At 43.1% G+C, this 20,866-nt stretch overlaps 1 protein-coding gene across 7 annotated transcripts; it reads right to left on the reverse strand.

The window, feature by feature from the left end:
- Positions 1-7,976: 7,976 nt before the first annotated feature.
- pknox1.1 (pbx/knotted 1 homeobox 1.1) lies at positions 7,977-20,365 on the reverse strand. 7 transcript variants are annotated; one of them, XM_014174564.3, is made up of 11 exons: positions 20,289-20,365; positions 18,615-18,678; positions 17,116-17,225; positions 16,728-16,899; positions 16,226-16,414; positions 14,588-14,732; positions 14,245-14,342; positions 13,357-13,485; positions 12,067-12,143; positions 11,726-11,889; positions 7,977-9,190 (listed from the first exon to the last, which is right to left on the reverse strand). In XM_014174564.3, exons 2-11 carry the CDS (start codon positions 18,666-18,668, stop codon positions 9,009-9,011), a joined length of 1,320 nt encoding a protein of 439 aa, XP_014030039.1. In that variant the 5' UTR covers positions 18,669-18,678; positions 20,289-20,365; the 3' UTR covers positions 7,977-9,008. The 7 variants fall into 7 exon arrangements, 6 of the variants coding, with proteins under 6 accessions (XP_014030039.1, XP_014030038.1, XP_014030041.1 ...); XM_014174563.3 differs by having other exon boundaries at positions 18,615-18,703; positions 20,289-20,362; XM_045707376.2 differs by lacking the exon at positions 20,289-20,365 and adding an exon at positions 9,392-9,484 and having other exon boundaries at positions 9,002-9,190; positions 18,615-20,188.
- Between the last annotated feature and the right edge of the window lie 501 nt (positions 20,366-20,866).

Consider the following 20,866-nt stretch of genomic DNA (forward strand, 5'->3'; position numbering starts at 1 on the left):
CTGTATCATTGACTTGTTTATTGTGTTATTGGCTTGTTTATTCCATGTGTAACTCTGTTGTATGTGTCACACTGCTTTGCTTTATCTTGGCCAGGTCGCAGTTGTAAATGAGAACTTGTTCTCAACTTGCCTACCTGGTTAAATAAAGGTGAAATTATTATTATTTTTTACCTCATCTCACTTCCACTTTTGATATATAGTATCTTTCGTTGTAGTCGCTGTCCTTCCAGCTGAATAGTGAATTGTTATGTCAAAGAAAAATGTGAGTAGCATTCTGTGGGTTGAAAGCAAACATGTAGTCAAGGTCTACCTCTGTTTATAAAGCTAGTTGGATATCAGAGGGCACATGTCAGGACACCTACTTCTCAATACTGCAATTGGACATCCTTGGGCTTTTGATTCATATGTAGTTTGGTGAATTTTGCTAATGAAATGTTTAATTTCAGGACACTGGGATGACTTTAATATCTGTGAAATTTTAAATGGGTGTTCTCCCATAATGTGAATCTACTGTTAAAATGAATATTGTTCTGCTGTGGTTCCTTAATCTGACTCATGAGCGAGTAAAAGGAATGTATGTGGATGTAAGCCATAATGTTTAACCCCTGTAAATGTCAAGGCTTTTGTAGGTTGTGCAAATTCTTAATAGTGCTATGCTCATGCTCTGAATATTAAATCCGGCCTATCTAAATTGCATGACCACCGTGGTGAGCTAATGCTCTAGCTATGGACCATGGGTCTGTCAGTGTCCATCCACAAATGGCTACTGGGCTATTCATGGTGCCAGGTTGATTGGCTTAAGCATACAACATAAATCCTATTAAGTACATGTAGAGTGAGTTGATTATCCTGTTGACCAGCAGCACCCTCCTTGCCAGCAAGTTGATCCATCTGACCTAACGCAGACAATTATTTACATTTAAGTCATTTAGCAGACGCTCTTATCCAGAGCGACTTACAATAGCATGTCGGAAATTTCAGTTTCCTAGTTCTGATTAGCCCATGAACACTGTAGGCCTGTTTATTTTTTAGTTAATAGATTTCGCTGCAGTTCACAGCATTGTCATGTTTAAATTGTACATGAGCCAGGGGTTGTGTTCAGTTGAACTCTTGATATTGACTCACTATTGCGTAAGCTGTAGTGTTTATGTCGAGGCAAAATTGGCTCTGAATGGGATGCAAATAGTTAAGGGTAGCATACGCTGAGTGTACAGAACATCTGCTCTTTCCATGGGATGCAGTGCCTTTATAAAGTATTTACACCCCGTTTTCCATCACAGCCTGAATTTATAATTGATTAAATTGAGGGAAATGTCGCTGCATACAAGTCTTAATGTCAAAGTGGATTTCCGTTTTGGGAAATTTAACATTGCAGATGATCTTGAAACAAATATTCAACCCCTTTATGGCAAGAGTAAATGTATTAAAATGTATAAAGGCAATGATTTCAATGAAGGGATTAAATTAATATCCCTTTGAGCAGGGCGAAGTCAATTACACTTTGGATGGTGTATCAATACACCCAGTCACTACAAAGATACAGGTGTCCTTCCTAACTAGGTTGCTGGAGAGGAAGGAAACTACTCAGCCATTTCACCATGAGACCAATGGTGACTTTAAAATAGTTTAAAGGCTGTGGTAAACTGAGGATGGATCAACATTGTAGTTACTCTACAACATAACTGACGGCGTGAAAAGGAAGTCTGCACAATAAATATACTCCAAAACATGCATCCTGTTTGCAACAAGACACTGAAGTAATACTGTAAAAGAAATGTGGCAAAGCAATTAACTTTTGTCCTGAATACAAAGTCTTATGTTTGGGGCAAATCCAATACACCCCACTACTGCCTACCACTCCAAATGTTCAAGCATAGTGGTGGCTGCATCATGTTATGGGTATGCTTTGTAATTGATAAGGACTGGGGAGCAGTGGCAGTTCTACACCATTTCAACTGGGGGGGGGGGGGGGGGGCTAGTTACATTAGACGTTATTGTTGTCATATCCTTTTCTTCACTGCATTGCAGGCAAAAGACCATGTTCATAATACAGATGCATGTGGTACGATACTGTTGTGTTCCGCCTAAAGCCGTCCCTCTAGAAAATGTGTGGGTTAAATTAGTGTTCCCCCCCCCAGAACCGCTAGTGCATGTACCTCACCCTAATAATTTGGTCCCTTTCCCCCTCTTAACTTAGCCTACTGTTCTGACTTGGTGGTGCACATGTAGCCTATAGCCTGTTTTAGAGAAATGTAATCATCAAATATTATAAGAGCTCTCATTGTCTGCTTATATGCACCCTTTATTTATAATACTGTTCTGACTTGGTGTACAGGGAGAATACTGTAAGAACGGCCCATGTTCTGAATTCTATTGCTGTACATTTCAAAAGTGCTTTACAAATAGTTATATTGACTAGCTCGCTCATGTCTTATTCAAAATTACAGATTGCCTCTTATCCGCTCATCCTCCCCTTATGCCATAGTCTGTACATTTCAATTGTCAGTAGAAACCACATTTGTTTAAGCAAGTCAGCTATATCAGCTATGTTTTTTTAAAAGGCAGTACATGAGGCTGATTGAACTGTTTCGCTGCCAGACAAGGCTCCGCTCATAGCCAGGTGTAGCAGTAGTAAGGATTCCCTCCATGGTGCTGAAAAGAAATCTCTGCTGCTGGGACAGCTTTATGTAGGCCCTAACAGTTTTGGGGCACCATTTGTCACTGTTATAAGTGCAATTAATGTCATGATTAGTGTCGTGTAGTGGATTTTCTGGCATGAATCCCCAAAAAATGTGGGGGGAGTTTGCCCCACCAACATTTACATGCTAAAATCGGCACTGGTATCAAGAACTGCAACACATCTGGGTTTTTCACGCTCAACAGTTTCCTGTGTGGACATCCAGCCAACTTGACACAATTGTGGGAAGCAATGGAGTTAACTGGCCCATGTTGTGTAGATACAGGTTAACAGATCACATACTCATGTTGCAGTTATGGTTGTATCCAGCAGAGGGAACCACATGCATTAACATTTCCCCTCAGGTTCAAGAGGTGTCGCTGATGGACAATAATGGTAACAATTGAGATCAGGTGTGCGAGGGTGATTTAAGTGCTGTTGATGGTTAAAAGAGAGATTAGCTGACAAGAATCTGGTGGCCATTGATGGTTGCAATAAGCCCTATAGGTTTATGTAATAAATACAATTATGAATCAGTGAGTGTACCAGTGGAGTCTGCTGAGGGGAGAACGGCTCATAAAAATGTCCGGAACGAAGCAAATGGAATGCAATCGAACACCTGGAAACCATGTGTTTGATGTATTTGAAACCATTCCGCTCCAGTCATTACCACGAACCCGTTCTCCCCAATTAAGATGCCACCAACCTCCTGTAGAGTGTACTGCAACTTCAGAATAGAAAGGTCTATTGTAGGTGTGTGTATGAGAACGTGTGTATGTGCAATGCAATATCCGTCTATCACACAGAGTGAGTCCATGCAACTTATTGTGACTTCTTTTACTCCTTAACAAAAATATAAAAACACATGTAAAGTGTTGGTCCCATGTTTCATGAGCTGAAATAATAGATTCCAGAAATGTTTCTCCTTTGCCAAGATAATCCATCCTCCTGACAGGTGTGGCACATCAAGAAGTTGATTAAACAACATGATCATTACACAGGTGCACCTTCTGCTGGGGATAATAAAAGGCCACTCTAAAATGTGCAGTTTTGTCACAACAATGCCACAGATGTCTCAAGTTTTGAGGGAGCGTGCAATTGGCATGCTGACTGCAGGAATGTCCAACAGAGCTGTAGCCAGAGAATTGAATGTTAATTCCTCTACCATAAGCCGCCTCCAATGTCATTTTAGGGAATTTGGCAGTACGTCTAACCGGCTTCACAACTACAGACCACATGCAACCACGCCAGCCTAGGACCTCCACATCCGGCTTCTTCACCTGCAGGATCGTCTGAGGGGATGCTGAGTAAAGCACTTTTGTGGGCAAAAACGCACTCTGATTGGCTGGGTCTGGCTCCCCAGTGGGTGGGGCTATGCCCATTCCATGCCCACCCATGGCTGTGCCCTTGCCCAGTTATGTGAAATCCATAGATCAGGGCCTACTGAATCTATTTCAATTGAATAATAATTGGAACTCTGTAACTTAGTAAAATCTTTGAAATTGTTGCATGTTGCGTTTATATTGTTGTTCAGTTTACATTGCATACATAATATGTATTCTGTCAAAGATCTGAGCCATCTTATTTTTTGCAGAGCATAAAAAAATGGCTCTGATTTAGTTCTGGTGTGTGTACGCAATTCATTATCAGCCTGCCTTATTCATTGTCAGCCTGCCTTACTCATTGTCAGCCTGTCTTACTCATTGTCAGCCTGCCTTATTAATTTGTCAGCCTGCCTTATTCATTATCAGCCTGCCTTACTCATTGTCAGCCTGCCTTACTCATTGTCAGCCTGCCTTACTCATTGTCAGCCTGCCTTACTCATTGTCAGCCTGCCTTATTCATTGTCAGCCTGCCTTACTCATTGTCAGCCTGTCTAACTCATTGTCAGCCTGCCTTATTAATTTGTCAGCCTGCCTTATTCATTATCAGCCTGCCTTACTCATTGTCAGCCTGCCTTACTCATTGTCAGCCTGCCTTACTCATTGTCAGCCTGCCTTACTCATTGTCAGCCTGCCTTACTCATTGTCAGCCTGCCTTACTCATTGTCAGCCTGCCTTATTCATTTGTCAGCCTGCCTTATTCATTGTCAGCCTGCCTTATTCATTTGTCAGCCTGCCTTACTCATTGTCAGCCTGCCTTACTCATTGTCAGCCTGCCTTACTCATTGTCAGCCTGCCTTACTCATTGTCAGCCTGCCTTACTCATTGTCAGCCTGCCTTACTCATTGTCAGCCTGCCTTATTCATTTGTCAGCCTGCCTTATTCATTGTCAGCCTGCCTTATTCATTTGTCAGCCTGCCTTACTCATTGTCAGCCTGCCTTACTCATTGTCAGCCTGCCTTACTCATTGTCAGCCTGCCTTATTCTACATATATGTCAGTTGTGGGTTTGAACCACCATAATATATATTTTCAACAGAGCACACAAAGTCTGAGTGTATTTGTCTATTGGTGTGTATCCTACAGCAAGGAGTTGCTGTTGTCCAGGCCCAGCCCAGCCATATCATCTATCAAGGTGAGGATGGGTGGCGGCGCTTGGCGTCTAAGTGGTATGCCATGTTGACATACCTGCCATAACCTTTGTAGGGTTGATTTTTGTCACGAATCATGTCTACTACCAAGCACAATGAAGGCAGAGGAACACGACAGTCGAGGTTAGGCATCATTTATTCCAAAATAGAAAAGCTCTAGGGCAAACAGACAGAGAAAAGTCAACAGTAGATTTTAAAAAACCAAAAAAAAACACAGCAGAGATGTGAGAGAGAGTGCAGCAGAGAACCACCTGACCCCGAGCCAGAAACACTCAGTGGGGATCTAAATCTCATGTCAGTTTTTCTGAATGACAGAAAATAGAAGCATAAGATTGGAAATATACAGTACATTGGTGCAGGTTTTCCCAACAATAAAAGGCCCTGAACTTTATGCAATAATATTAGAATAGAAGATGGAGCATTTGGAAAACATTCTTAAAAAGCTATCCCTAGATCAGCCACAGTACTCCAGTCCTTCTCAAACTGAGGACCGATGTGCTGCCTGAGGTCAGAGGATCCCAACTGCTCTCTGCCTCTAATGCAATATGTATATGTACATAAATAAAAGATTAAATGCATGCAACATAGCCATGTTTTTTTTAGACTGTGATTGCATTTGTGCTGTATCTCTGTGTTGTGGATCTGTATGCCTAAGTACCATAATAACTATTTCAGTTCATTGTGACCGTTGCAATAAGCATAGTATACTGAATTGTGCACTTGAAAGAGGGACATCGAACGGAACTATTATAAATGATTAAAAAAAAATGTTTTTTTTTTTTTAAAACATGACACACTGGCAAAACTGGACTTGTTTGCAGAAAATGAGGGTACTGCAAATCAAGTATATGTTTCTGAATTTCTATCCCAACTGCAATTGTCAATGTAACATATTACTATGCCGTAGCTACGTCACTCTACTGTAGTTTAGCTTCCGTTGACTAATTTCCCTATAGGCATATACACTGCCCTATGTATTTATTTGGACAGTGACACTAAAATGTTTAATTTGGCTCTATCCTCCAGCATTTTGGGATTTGAGATCAAATGTTTATATGAGGTGACAGTACAGAAAGTCACCTTTTTTATTTGAGGGTATTTTCATACATATCTGTTTTACAGTTTAGAAATGAATGCACTTTATGTATCTACAGACGCACTAAGATCATGCTCCCAAAACATGCTAACTTCTCACCATTAGCAGTAACAGGTGGTTAGCATTTTTGGGTGGGATATGACATTTATGCCCTTAACTTTCCTCACTCATTTTTATTATTCACGATTAATTCATGATTATCCGTAATCATGGTAGCATCCACATTAACATAGCAGTGTGTATTTACAAAAAAAGTGACTCCAAAATGACAATACACTATTCACCTTTCATTTCTCTAGGTAGCCTAGTGGTCAGAGCATTGGACTAATAACCGAAAGGTTGCAAGATCGAATCCCCGAGCTGACAAGGTAAAAATCTGTCGTTCTGCCCCTGAACAAGGCAGTTAACCCACCGTTCCTAGGCTGTTATTGAAAATAAGAATTTGTTCTTAACTGACTTGCCTAGTTAAATAAAGGTAAAAAAAAATGTAATTAAAATTAATTTCTATTGGGCACAATATAATCTGAAACACAAACAAAACAAACTGCAAATGCATCCAACAAGTTTCTAGAGTCACAAGAGTGATGTAATCATTGTGTGCAAGGAATATGGGACCAAATACCACAACATTTTTACAAACTGTTTGTCCAAATAGTTATTCAAATGGAGGGGACTAGATACATAAAGTGCATCAATTTCTGAACTGTAAAGGTCCCGTGTGGCTCAGTTGGTAGAACATGGTGTTTGCAACGCCAGGGTTGTGTGTTCGATTCCCACGGTGGACCAGTACGAAAAGAAAAAAAAAAATGTATGAAATGTACGCATTCACTACTGTAAGTTGCTCTGGATAAGAGCGTCTACTAAATGACTAAAATGTAAAAAAATGTAAAACAAATACGTATGAAAATTCCCTGAAATAAAAAGGTGACTTTCTGTACTGTCTCCTCATAAAACATTTGATCTCAAATCCCAAAATGCTGAAGTGCCAAAGTAAACGTTTTACTGTCCAAACAAAACGTAGGGGAGTGTAGCTTCTACTAGTTAGGCTTTCTGTGCTTTTCACTATAGTTATGTCTTTACAAAAAGAACATACCGGTAACTGCCAAAATAACGGAAACCCCGATTTAATAGGGTGTAGGGCCAGAAGGAGCCGTCAGAACAGCTTCAATGTGCCGTTAAATTGGTTCTACAGGTGTCTGGAACTCTACTGGAGGGATGCACCATTCTTCTATGAGACATTCCATCATTTAGTGTTCTATTGACGTGGTGGAAAACGCTGTTTCAGGCACCGCTCCACAATCTCCCATAAGTGTTCAATTTGGTAGAGATCTGGTAAATGACACACACCACACACACACACACACACACACACACACACACACACACACACACACACACACACACACACACACACACACACACACACACACACACACACACACACACACAGATCCCTTCTAGCCATAATAAATCAGCAACTGGGCATTTTTAATACCTGACCCTAAGCATGATGGGATGTTAATGTGTTTATTAGACTCCTGAACCAGACCCTGTGTAGAACGCCCTGGTTTAAATATACTTTGTATCCCTCATTTACTTAAGTGTTTCCATTATTTTGGCAGTTAACTGTAAATAAGGCCTTTTTCGGATCGTGTTAAAAACCATTTGACATAATTTTTTTCTCATTTATCATCAATATTTAGAAAACTTAATTGGACCCTGGAAAACAGGGCCGCTAGCTTCAATAACAAAACGTTTGTACATAAACATTCCAAACAAAACAAGAGAACATCAAACAAACAAAAAACATACTTCTCATGTTTGTATATAAAAATAAGCCTCTTTACTTTACATTTTCCTAATGGGCTCTGCTGGACCTATAGGGTAAGCCAGTCCTAATCAGAGTGGGCACATGTAGTCAAACACAGGCATGCAAAGTGAACAAAACCCATTACAGATACAACTTGAAAGTGTTGGCATCCAAAAAGAGATGAAATGAAAAATAAGAAATCATTCAACATTTAGTAACGGAGATTCAGAGTGTGTTATTTAACACTTCATGATTTTTCTTTTGCTGCTTCCGTTCTCGGTCTTTTGGAACACACAATGATATTACACAGAAAATCACTGGCCTACACACACAGACGACGTAGTAAAAAACGCTTTCTGAAATCAAACTCCTCACAAACAAGACACTCCGTTCGTTAAAGGGACATCAGGAGTGATCCCGTATGTCCAGTGGTTGTGCTCTGTGTAAACCGATTGAGAGAGCGTATAATTGCATGTACCCGCATTTGTGTACTTGCGATGCAATACCGGTCTATCTACAGTACGTACATAATCTGAGCCATCCTATTTTTAGCAGAGCATCAAAAATGGCTCTGATTTGGTTCTAGTGTGTGTTGCAATTCATTATCAGCCCGCCTTATTCATTATCAGCCCGCCTTATTCATTATCAGCCCGCCTTATTCATTATCAGCCCGCCTTATTCATTATCAGCCCGCCTACATAATGTGTCAGTTGTGGAAGGTCTTAACCACCACATATGTGTATGTGATTATATATATATATATATATATATATATATATATACACACACACACATATATATACACACACACACACACACACATACATATTAAAACAAAGCACACAAAGTTTGTTTTTAAGTGTGTATGTGTGTGTGTACAGTACGTCTGTGTCCTACTGCAGCGAGTCGCTGTTGTCCAGGCCCAGCCCAGCCATGTCATCATCATCGTCCTCGTCCCCGCTGTCTCCTGATTCGTCCTCGCTGTGCCCGCCCATCATCACCTGCTGCACGGCTAGCGTGGCGCCGTCTGATGACAGGCTCCGGAGACCCTCCACGCTCATCATCACCGTGGTTCCTGGTGAACAGACGACCAGGAGAGGACACGTCAGTGACATCACACATAGCTCTCATGTTTTTCTCTAGTGTCTTATTCCCACACAAAGGGAGACCCATTGTAAAATAAGTCGCTTTAACAAGGGAGCCTTGAATTTGCCTTGTGACTGAATTCTCCTTGTGGCTATCATTTCCATTACAGTAAGCGCTTGCGCCTAGTTACCTTAAAAACAAGTATAGCCAACAGCTCCAGCAACTCTTGACACATAGCAGTGCTTATCCAATGAGCAGTGTAGCAAGTCAGTACTTACTCGACCTGGCCCGGGAACAAATATACACAGGCAGTTAGGAAAGCTAAGGCTAGCTTTTTCAAGCAGAAATTTGCATCCTGCAGCTCTAACTCCAAAAAGTCCTGGGACACTAAAGTCCTTTGAGAATAAGAGTACCTCCTCCCAGCTGCCCACTGCACTGAAGCTAGGAAACACTGTCACCACCAATAAATCCACGATAATCGAGAATATCAATAAGTATTTCTCTACAGCTGGCCATGCTGTCCACCTGGCTACCCCTACCCCGATCAACAGCTACGGACCCCCCGCAGCAACTCGCCCAAGCCTTCCCCATTTCTCCTTCACCCAAATCCAGATAGCTGATGTTCTGAAAGAGCTGAAAAATCTGGACCCCTACAAATCAGCCGGGCTAGACAATCTGGACACTCTAATTCTAAAAATATCTGCTGAAATTGTTGCAACCCCTATTACTAGCCTGTTCAACCTCTCTTTCATATCGTCTGAGATTCCCATAGATTGGAAAGCTTCCACGGTCATCCCCCTCTTCAAACGGGGAGACACTCTAGACCCAAACTGCTACAGACCTATATCTATCCTACACTGCCTTTCTAAGATCTTCGAAAGCCAAGTTAACAAACAGATTACCGACCATTTCGAATCCCACCGCACCTTCTCCGCTGTGCAATCTGGTTTCAGAGCTGGTCATGGGTGCACCTCAGCCACGCTCAAGGTCCTAAACGATATCATAACCGCCATCGATAAGAGACATTAGTGTGCAGCCGTATTCATCGACCTGGCTAAGGCTATCGACTCTGTCAATCACAACATTCAAACATTCAAATGATTGCCTCGCCTGGTTCACCAACTACTTCTCTGATAGAGTTCAGTGTGTCAAATCGGAGGGCCTGTTGTCTGGAGCTCTGGCAGTCTCTATGGAGGTGCCACAGGGTTTAATTCTCGGGCCGACTCTCTTCTCTGTATACATCAATGATGTTGCTCTTGCTGCTGGTGATTCTCTGATCCACCTCTACGCAGACGACACCATTCTGTATACTTCTGGCCCTTCATTGGACACTGTTAACTAACCTCCAGATGAGCTTCAATGCCATACAACTCTCCTTCCGTGGCCTCCAACTGCTCTTAAATGCAAGTAAAACTAAATGCATGCTATTCAACCGTTCGCTGCCCACACCTGCCCACCCGTCCAGCATCACTACTCTGGATGGTTCTAACTTAGAATATGTGGACAACTACAAATACCTAGGTGTCTGGTTAGACTGTAAACTCTCCTTCCAGACTCACATTAAACATCTCCAATCCAATCCAAAATTAAATCTAGAATCGGCTTCCTATTTCGCAACAAAGCATCCTTCACTCATGCTGCCAAACATACCCTCATAGAACTGACTATCCTACCGATCCTTGACTTCGGCGATGTCATTTACAAAATAGCCTCCAACACTCTACTCAAGAAATTGGATGCAGTCTATCCCAGTGCCATCCGTTTTGCCACCAAAGCCCCAAATACTACCCACCACTGCGACCTGTATGCTCTCGTTGGCTGGCCCTCTTCATATTCATCACCAAACCCACTGGCTTCAGGTCATCTACAAGTCTCTGATAGGTAAAGCCCCGCCTTATCTCAGCTCACTGGTCACCATAGCAGCACCCACCCGTAGCATGTCCTCCAGCAGGTATATCTCTCTGGTCACCCCCAAAGCCTATTCCTCCTTTAGCCGTCTCTCCTTCCAGTTCTCTGCTGCCAATGACTGGAACAAACTGCAAAAATCACTGAAGCTGGAGATTCATATCTCCTTCACTAGCTTTAAGCACCAGCTGTCAGAGCAGCTCACAGATCACTGCACCTGTACATAGCCCATCTGTAAATAGCCCATCCAAGTACCTCATCCCCATACTGTATTTATTTATTTATCTTGCTCCTTTGCACCCCAGTATCTCTACTTGCACATTCATCTTCTGCACATTCTACCATTCCAGTGTTTAATTTCTATATTGTAATTACTTCGCCACCATGGCCTATTTATTGCCTTACCTACCTTATCCTACCTCATTTGCACATGCTGTATATAGACTTTTTCTACTGTATTATTGATTGTATATTTGTTTATTCCATGTGTAACTCTGTGTTGTTGTATGTGTCGAACTGCTTTGCTTTATCTTGGCCAGGTCGCAGTCGCAAATGAGAACTTGTTCTCAACTAGCCTACCTGGTTAAATAAAGGTGAAATAAAAATTGTAAAAAAGTACCATCTGGCATCTGGACCTGTTGTTGGGTCATCCCCGTGGCGATGGAGTCAGGCCAGAAGCGCTGTAGAGGCCTGTTCGGAGGAGGTTTCTTCTTGGTTTTGGGTGTCTCCGAAGAGCTGGCGTCCAGCATGGGCTGCAGGATCCGCCTCCGCGCGTTTATGAACCTGAGAGAGAAGGAGGAAAGGTTGGACCAATCACGAGAGGGGAAACAAGGGGTTTAACCAATCACTAAACTTGACACATTATTGGATTGGTTCAAGCTAGGAGAGGTTGTTCTTTCTGGTATTTTATAGTCTTAGGTGATAGTTCATGGTAGTGTGGCATGGGTTCATGTAACTCACCAGTTGTTGACTTGGAGGAGGCTGAGGTTAGTTTGAGTAGCGATCTGCTTCTTCTCATCCTCCGTGGGGTAGGGGTGCTATAGAAATAAAACAAAAAGTCATGCTCTGCTAAATCCACCCAAAACCACTAATTCCTATCATTTACAGTGTTAAATAACAATATTAAGAACAATATTTTTTTGTGAACAAATGTTCCATTATGCCGTCATAATAAGGTTGGTAGCAACAGGGAAAAATATTTGTGGAAATCTGTTGCAGCTCAAATCCACAATGAAATGCTCTCTCTATGGGCTGGCTAGCTAGCTAGCTAGCTAGCTAGCTACACACAATAATACCAAAGAACATATCAGCATATAACGTTGCTCACAGGGTGGAGTCTGACATTTTCAAAGGCAGAAATACTTTTGAGGAGATGGGAAACGTTGCCCATGCTACGTCAATGGGATGCGTGTGCACTCTGGACCATTCTGGGACAAGGAGCAATCTCCTTCAAAGAGGGAATGGGAGTCTATTGGACGCTGGCTCTAAACCCCAATATTAGCACGAATTTCATCAACAAGAAGTACAACATTACAAATCTTTTCCGAGATAATTAACTTGCTATCTGTAGTATCGTGTAGCTTTGGAATCGTAACATTACGTACTTTCGAGGAAAATAGGCACGTTTTTCGACATACACTGACTGAGAAGGAATTGTGTGACGATTAGCTTGGCAACCGCGTGACGCAGCATGACAACGTGAACGCAATTGGGTGGGGCATTATTCGTTCCTTCATTCATTGGATTACTATCTCTTTTCTATAATATCTCTGGCAACTGCACCATGCAATGCACCCTGGACTGAAGAGGCAGACAAAGGAGAAATGTGCTTAAATTACACATTTCTCGAGGTAGGAGTATTGCAAAAATACGATCATAGGCTCATACGAGAGAAGACACCCTCCCGAGTTATGACATCGGCCAGTATTGAAATCTGACATGTATGATAGACATTTTCACCATCTAAAAGTCGTATTCCAGTGTAGTGAGAGAGACTTTATCACAATACTACGTCATACTGGCTGGGTTTCTGCCCGCTTAAAAACGCCAACAACTCAAGCTACAAATGAAAACATGAAATGACCCAGGGAACAGATAAATCTCTGAGTGATGTTCTACAAAAACAATTTAACATTCAAAATGGGTGAACCTTTCCTTTAAGTAGTTAGTGTTTTTATCTTGCACTGCAATCCAATCAAATCCCAGAATCATTCCAGGTTGTAACCCATAGTTGGCCTGTGTTCTACTCACCCCGATGTGCTGGAAGAGCCAGGAGCGCATGACGTTGGTGGCTTGTTTGGGAAGGACGCCACGCTTGTTCTTGGGTGAGCTGTCGTCGTGGTTGAAGAAACTCAGGTCCTGGTTGAGCTGTAGCTGGAGCTGAAGAGAGTTACAGTTAGGTTTCTATATTCTTTCACATTTACGCAGCGTGGTGGGGGGGGCTGTTCAGCGGGGCAGCGTGGTGGGGGGGCTGTTCAGCGGGGCAGCGTGGTGGGGGGGCTGTTCAGCGGGGCAGCGTGGGGGGGGCTGTTCAGCGGGGCAGCGTGGTGGGGGGGCTGTTCAGAGGGGCAGCGTGGGGGGGGCTGTTCAGCGGGGCAGCGTGGGGGGGCTGTTCAGCGGGGCAGCGTGGGGGGGGCTGTTCAGCGGGGCAGCGTGGTGGGGGGGCTGTTCAGAGGGGCAGCGTGGGGGGGGCTGTTCAGAGGGGCAGCGTGGGCAGGGGGCTGTTCAGAGGGGCAGCGTGGGCAGGGGGCTGTTCAGCGGGGCAGCGTGGTGGGGGGCTGTTCAGAGGGGCAGCGTGGTGGGGGGGCTGTTCAGAGGGGCAGCGTGGGGGGGGGCTGTTCAGAGGGGCAGCGTGGGCAGGGGGCTGTTCAGCGGGGCAGCGTGGTGGGGGGCTGTTCAGAGGGGCAGCGTGGTGGGGGGGCTGTTCAGCGGGGCAGCGTGGGGGGGGGGGCTGTTCAGCGGGGCAGCGTGGGGGGGGCTGTTCAGAGGGGCAGCGTGGGGGGGGCTGTTCAGAGGGGCAGCGTGGTGGGGGGGCTGTTCAGCGGGGCAGCGTGGGGGGGGCTGTTCAGCGGGGCAGCGTGGGGGGGGCTGTTCAGCGGGCAGTAAATGTCAGCCTCCAGATGTGTTTGTGTGTCTTACCTGTGTGTTCTGGATGCGTATGGTCTGGGGCGAGAGGGTCTGTGACACCACCTGGCCCTGTGAGTTGACTACTGTGACTGGTTGGTAGACTGTGCCACCTGGAGGAAACACAAGGATCCAACAATGCTTTCAGAGGAGTCCTTATTTATTTTCATAAACTGCTGGTACAGAAACAGACAGCTGTACGCTAAGGGCCGGTTTCCGCCACACAGATTAAGCCTCGCTCGTCCTGGACTCTCCATTGAAATATAATCCAGAACTAAACTTAATCTGTGATCGGGAAACCGCCCCTATGATTCCTATTGAGGTGAGGGAGGTGGGGGTTTGGTGTCTGAGGCTCTACCTGTGGTTGTTGTATGCCAGGGTGACATACCTGCTATAACCTGTGTGGGGTTGACTGTTGTCACGGTTACGTTGCCTTGCTGCAGGGCCGATGCTGGCACCACAATCCCCTGGGGACTGAGGGTTCCTGTGAAAGAGCTGGACGTCTGCACGACACACACACGCACGCACGCACGCACGCACGCACGCACGCACGCACGCACGCACCACACACACACACACACACACACACACACACACACACACACACACACACACACACACACACACAGGTTAAACGGAGTCTTCATGGGTCAATAGTCTGTGTATATAGCATCATGTGTGTATATAATAGGCAAGGTGTGATCTATGTTTTACGGATTCAGTGTGTGTACAGCAGTATACAAGGGTGTGCGTACAGCAGTATACAAGGGTGTGCGTACAGCAGTATACAAGGGTGTGCGTACTGCAGTATACAAGGGTGTGTGTATAGCAGTATACAAGGGTGTGCGTACTGCAGTATACAAGGGTGTGCGTACTGCAGTATACAAGGGTGTGCGTACTGCAGTATACAAGGGTGTGCGTACAGCAGTATACAAGGGTGTGCGTACAGCAGTATACAAGGGTGTGCGTACTGCAGTATACAAGAGTGTGCGTACAGCAGTATACAAGGGTGTGCGTACAGCAGTATACAAGGGTGTGCGTACAGCAGTATACAAGGGTGTGTGTATAGCAGTATACAAGGGTGTGTGTATAGCAGTATACAAGGGTGTGTGTATAGCAGTATACAAGGGTGTGTGTATAGCAGTATACAAGGGTGTGTGTATAGCAGTATATAAGGGTGTGTGTATAGCAGTATACAAGGGTGTGTGTATAGCAGTATACAAGGGTGTGTGTATAGCAGTATATAAGGGTGTGTGTATAGCAGTATATAAGGGTGTGTGTATAGCAGTATATAATGGGTGTGTGTATAGCAGTACACAAGGGTGTGTGTATAGCAGTATATAATGGTGTGGGTATAGCAGTATATAATGGGTGTGTGTATTGCAGTATATAATGGTGTGTGTATAGCAGTATATAATGGTGTGTGTATAGCAGTATATAATGGGTGTGTATAGCAGTATATAATGGTGTGTGTATAGCAGTATATAATGGTGTGTGTATAGCAGTATATAATGGGTGTGTGTATTGCAGTATATAATGGTGTGTGTATAGCAGTATATAATGGTGTGTGTATAGCAGTATATAATGGTGTGTGTATAGCAGTATATAATGGTGTGTGTATAGCAGTATATAATGGTGTGTGTATAGCAGTATATAATGGTGTGGGTATAGCAGTATATAATGGTGTGTGTATAGCAGTATATAATGGTGTGTGTATAGCAGTATATAATGGTGTGTGTATAGCAGTATATAATGGTGTGTGTATAGCAGTATATAATGGTGTGTGTATAGCAGTATATAATGGTGTGGGTATAGCAGTATATAATGGTGTGTGTATAGCAGTATATAATGGTGTGTGTATAGCAGTATATAATGGTGTGTGTATAGCAGTATATAATGGTGTGGGTATAGCAGTATATAATGGTGTGGGTATAGCAGTATATAATGGGTGTGTATGACGGCAGCAAAATATATCTGTACGGCAGGGTGTGTGTACCTGGATCTTGGTGGGGGAGAAACCCTGTCCAGATGAGTAGGGGCTGCCAGGTTCTCCACTCAGCAGCGTCTCGCTGTTCATCTTGGTCTTGAGGCAGGAGATGTAGCGGCTGCAAAAGTCCTTACACAGGTCGCTGACCTTCTCCAGCTCCAGCAGGTGGATCCGCAGCACCTGGATAGCCTTCACCATCTAGGGGTCAAAGGTCAGGTCAGGGAGAGTAGTTATGAGAGGCCAGGACGTTTGCATTGAAAATGGCATGTGCATAGTAGTCTGTTATAGTAAATACACAATTTATTCCACTGGTAGATACTTTAGTATAAGGCTGTTGTAATGTTTATGTGTGGACAACTGGCTTCATCAAACTATTAAGAGTCAAACAGCGCCAATGAAACAGTAGCTCACTTTCCATGTGTCATTTGCATAAATGTATGAATAGTGTCACTAGAGGTCATTGTGATGGAAAATAATTCAACGAATATTAACAGCAAATGAGGGAGGTCACCAGATTGTCGAGATCAGGGTCCTCACTGAAGAAGGCTTTGCCCTCTTTCTCCTGGCTGCGGACAAAGTTCTCAATGTCCACGTCGAAGCTGGCTGACGTGACACAGTCTGAGCCCTGTGTAGACTGCTCACATTTCTCAAAGAGCAGGGCCAGGAGAGGGAACAAGGGATGCCTGCAACAACACACACAGACACACGAAGAGACATCACTAAATTACCATAATTTACTTTGTTACACGTGGTAGTGTTTACTCCATAATTTCATTAGTAGGGCACATAAGCCCCGACAACATCTAAGACTGACAGCAGCAGCATTTCCTTTTTGAAAGTAATTGAGGTGGGGGTTGACCAAAGCTTTGTCAGGGGGCCAACAGAGTCAGGGGGTGTACCGGTATATGGAAGCCTTATCTACATCCATGGGGGTCTGGGGCTCAGTGGGGGCTGGACTGGAGGCTGCATCCAAACCCTCCTCACCGTCCGCCTGCTCCACCCCCTGCATCTGGAGAGAAACGGGAGCGAGGGAGATCAGATGAAAGCAGAGTGAGGAGCAATAGTAGTGGTTAGGTAACGCTCAGAACCCTGCCTCAACGACTACTAAACAAGCCATGAGAAGATTGGTCTTGTTGGCATTGGTAATAGGTTGGAGGACTGTTTTCTCAGTACACAATGGAAGGAAATAGCCTAGCTAAATGATTCTCAAATGGGTGAATGATACAGAGGTTGTCAGTCTCTCTTTGGACAGGAGTAGAATAGAATGATGAGTCGTGGCATATCATGTTTATTACCGATAGCTACACAAAGCTTGTCTTTGAGCGAATGAATTCAGACACATTCACTGATTGGAAGCCAACGTGCTCCTCCTCTCATGCTTTCACATATTTTCACATTGCCTACCAGCAGTTCTTCCAAGAACATAAATCCCATCTCCAGCCATGTGATTGAACCAACAATGGCTTTGATTGAGAGCAAATGTGCTAAAAAAATAGTTGTTTGCTAGAGCAGGAAAACCTCAAGTTAGTCACATTGATATGTCCTCACCATTTTCTTAAATCAAAATAAAATCTTATTGGTCACGGCAGGGTAGCCTACTGGTTAGAGCGTTGGACTAGCAATCAAAAGGTTGCAAATTCAAATCCCAGAGCTGACCAGGTACAAATCTGTCGTTCTGCCCCTGAACAAGGCAGTTAACCCACTGTTCCTAGGCCGTCATTGAAAATAAGAATTTGTTCTTAACTGACCTGCCTAGTTAAATAAAGATAAAAATAAATAAACATGCGCCGAATACAACAGGTGTAGACTTTACTGTGAAATGGTGAATACAACAGGTACAACCTTATCCTTATAACAATACAACCTTATAGTTAAGAAAATATTTTATAAATAAACTCATGTAAAATAATTTTTAAAATAAAGTAACAATAACGAGGCTATATACAGTGGGTACCGGTACAGAGTCAGTGTGCGGGGGTACAGGTTAGAGGTAATTTGTACATGTACTGTAGGTAGAGGTGAAGTGACTATGCATAGATGATAAACAGCGAGTAGCAGCAGTGTAAAAACAAAGGGGGGAGGGGTCCAGGTGGCCATTTGATTAATTGTTCAGCAGCCTTATGGCTTTGGGTTGAAGCTGCTCATACGTAGTTTTGGCAATACATTCTAAATACATAGTAATAACTCATTTAAGGAATTACAACACACCCCAAAACATTCTGCAGGTAAAAATGACAGTAGTTCTACTTTTTTTTTTTTTTTTACATTGATGGATAAAAAATATTTCAAAACTTCAAATAAGCAACTCAAGAACATGAAATCTTCCCTTACACCCATGCTCGTGGTTTAAGTAGGCCACAAAGCTGAGCCTCAGACTAAATTTGTCCTTCTGACCCACCTGCTGCTCTCCCTCCGGGTACTTGTCTATGGAATCCGACTGGGCAGCCATCATGTTGGCGGACCTAGAAAGACACATAGGTCCACACACTGTTGAGAATTAAAAAAGGCTATTATAGTATAAATTACTCTTCGTGATAAATGGACATTAGAAAACAGTACAAGTTACAAAAACTGACATTTGTATTTGGTAAACAATATTGACTAATACTGCACTATGGAGAAGGGTTGAGGTAAATTGCTAAACTACAGTGAAAATCTATTGAATTGTTTTTCCCTCTTTGAAAGACCAAGTGCCATAAATATTTGATCCATATTGTAGTCTAAACCATAGAAATAAGAATGTTTTTAACGGCCTAAACACGATTACATTCCACTTTTATACTTGATTAATTTCCATGTCTATGAATAGAGCATGGCAATGCTGGATTGCTCTGACAGAGATTATCTACTCCCTGTAGAGCAATAACATACACGATCATGCAGCTACCTATTTGACTGTAAAGTCTTCGTCCAACGACAATGAAACATGTATGTATATTTACATATTAAAGGCTTAGGAAACAAAGGCTATAAGGGGAACAAAATGTGTGAAGTTTGATACGCTTGCATTCAAAATGTACTGCTTTGTGCACGTCTTGACTTATTAATCGATGAGCATCATACATGTCTTATCATGAAACCAGGTTAATGATCCTAACTGATGGCACACACCCACCACGTTAAACCGACTTGCTTTTATCGCTGCCATTCTCGAGGCAACAAAGCCAACTAGCTTCTTGACGGTTAGCAATAGCAAGCAATTATTGGATTAGCTTTGAATCATATGAAGGAAAGCTGTCGAGTGAGACAATTCAGTAAAGTAAAAATTCAGTTTCAGAGAACTTTAAAACGATATTTATTGCGATGTTTACTTGTTCAGACAAGGTCGCTAAACAAAATAGCTAACGTTAGCTAGTTTATTTACGAAAGCAACTATCTAGCTAGTTAGCTTATTAGCTAATAAATTGCGAATTTTCTTTTGCCCACAAAATTACGCGATAACAGCGTCAAATGTGTACTAAATGTAATATGCATCAACTCCCTTCATGGCCGCAACACCAGCTGAAGAGTCCTTGTTTTAAACGTTAGTTTGCAATAGTGAAGTTAGCAGAAGCGCCATATTTACAGCGGCGGATTAGCTACCGCTTTCACACTGCGCGAAAACACAGTAAAGTGACATAAAATACTGCTGGATTAAAGTGTAAATAAACGCGTATTTCATCCAATATCCATTGACATTGTATTAAAGTATTATTACTATTCGTAAATTAATTTATAAATATTAGTTTCTAATTTTAGTTCTAAAATCTTGCCCACAACAATCAATCAATCAAGCAAGGAACAGCTGCCTATCCCTCCCCTGTGCCAGTCGCGATTCAACTGGAAGGGGTAAACTGGCTGGGGCCTTGCTTCTAGCTGTCGCCCTTGCTTTTTCAGAATCCTTCTTTCCCACCCTTCCTCGGGTAATTTCCATCTTCCTTGGCTCCGGATATCTATTCACTGCTACATGAACTCCACTGGCCTCCCATTCCCTCCCCCCCCCCCCGAGCTTTTGCCCTAGGCATTATTCTGTGCGGCCCAGATTGTTTGATTGATAGGGAACGGAAAAAGAAGAATTTGAGTGACAGCTTACCTGAGTGCCAATCTTCGTCACACTGACAAGTGGCTGCAGCAATCGGGATCCGCAGTTGTCGTGCTGCGTCATCGCGCATGGTCACGCAGGATATTTGTCTCATGAATATTTATACGGGGGGGGGGGGGAGATGTGACGTCTGGTGTGCCTTGTTCTCGCCCCAAATCTAGGCATATTTTTGTTTTATTTAACTAGGCAAGTCAGTTAACAAATTCTTATTTACAATGACTGCCTACCCCCCCCCCCCCCCATATCTTGCTGGCGGAATGCCTGGCAAAATCTAAACCACTGCTACTCTTTAATCTAGGTCAATGCAAAATGAAAAGCCTGTTATAACAATGAAATTAATGTAATTAACTTGACATTGTGACTTTTACAAGGAGCCTTATCCTCCTCCCACATTAGTGGGTAATGTATTATTACAGACAAAGAAGATCCTTTCTCAGATGTGCAGTGTTGTGATTGTACTGCTGTGATAATTAGGTCAACAGGATGTGTACTGAACGATCAGACACAGAGTCAAAGTCGGGAGTCATTAAAATAGAACGTAGATACAAAATATTTGCATATACAGCACT

Source organism: Salmo salar, chromosome 25, assembly GCF_965601325.2.
Source record: "Salmo salar chromosome 25, fSalSal1, whole genome shotgun sequence".
NCBI classification, from domain to species: Eukaryota; Metazoa; Chordata; class Actinopteri; order Salmoniformes; family Salmonidae; genus Salmo; species Salmo salar.

Bases quoted from the DNA above. Each gene is read 5' to 3' on its own strand.
- pknox1.1 (XM_014174563.3), bottom strand. From the start codon at position 18,692: ATGTGTCTTTCTAGGTCCGCCAACATGATGGCTGCCCAGTCGGATTCC. The intron at 17,226-18,614 runs GTGGGTCAGAAG...GTTTCTCTCCAG, and splicing joins ACCCGGAGGGAGAGCAGCAG to ATGCAGGGGGTGGAGCAGGC. The intron at 11,890-12,066 runs GTGAGTTACATG...CTTCTCTCTCAG, and splicing joins CTCCTCCAAGTCAACAACTG to GTTCATAAACGCGCGGAGGC.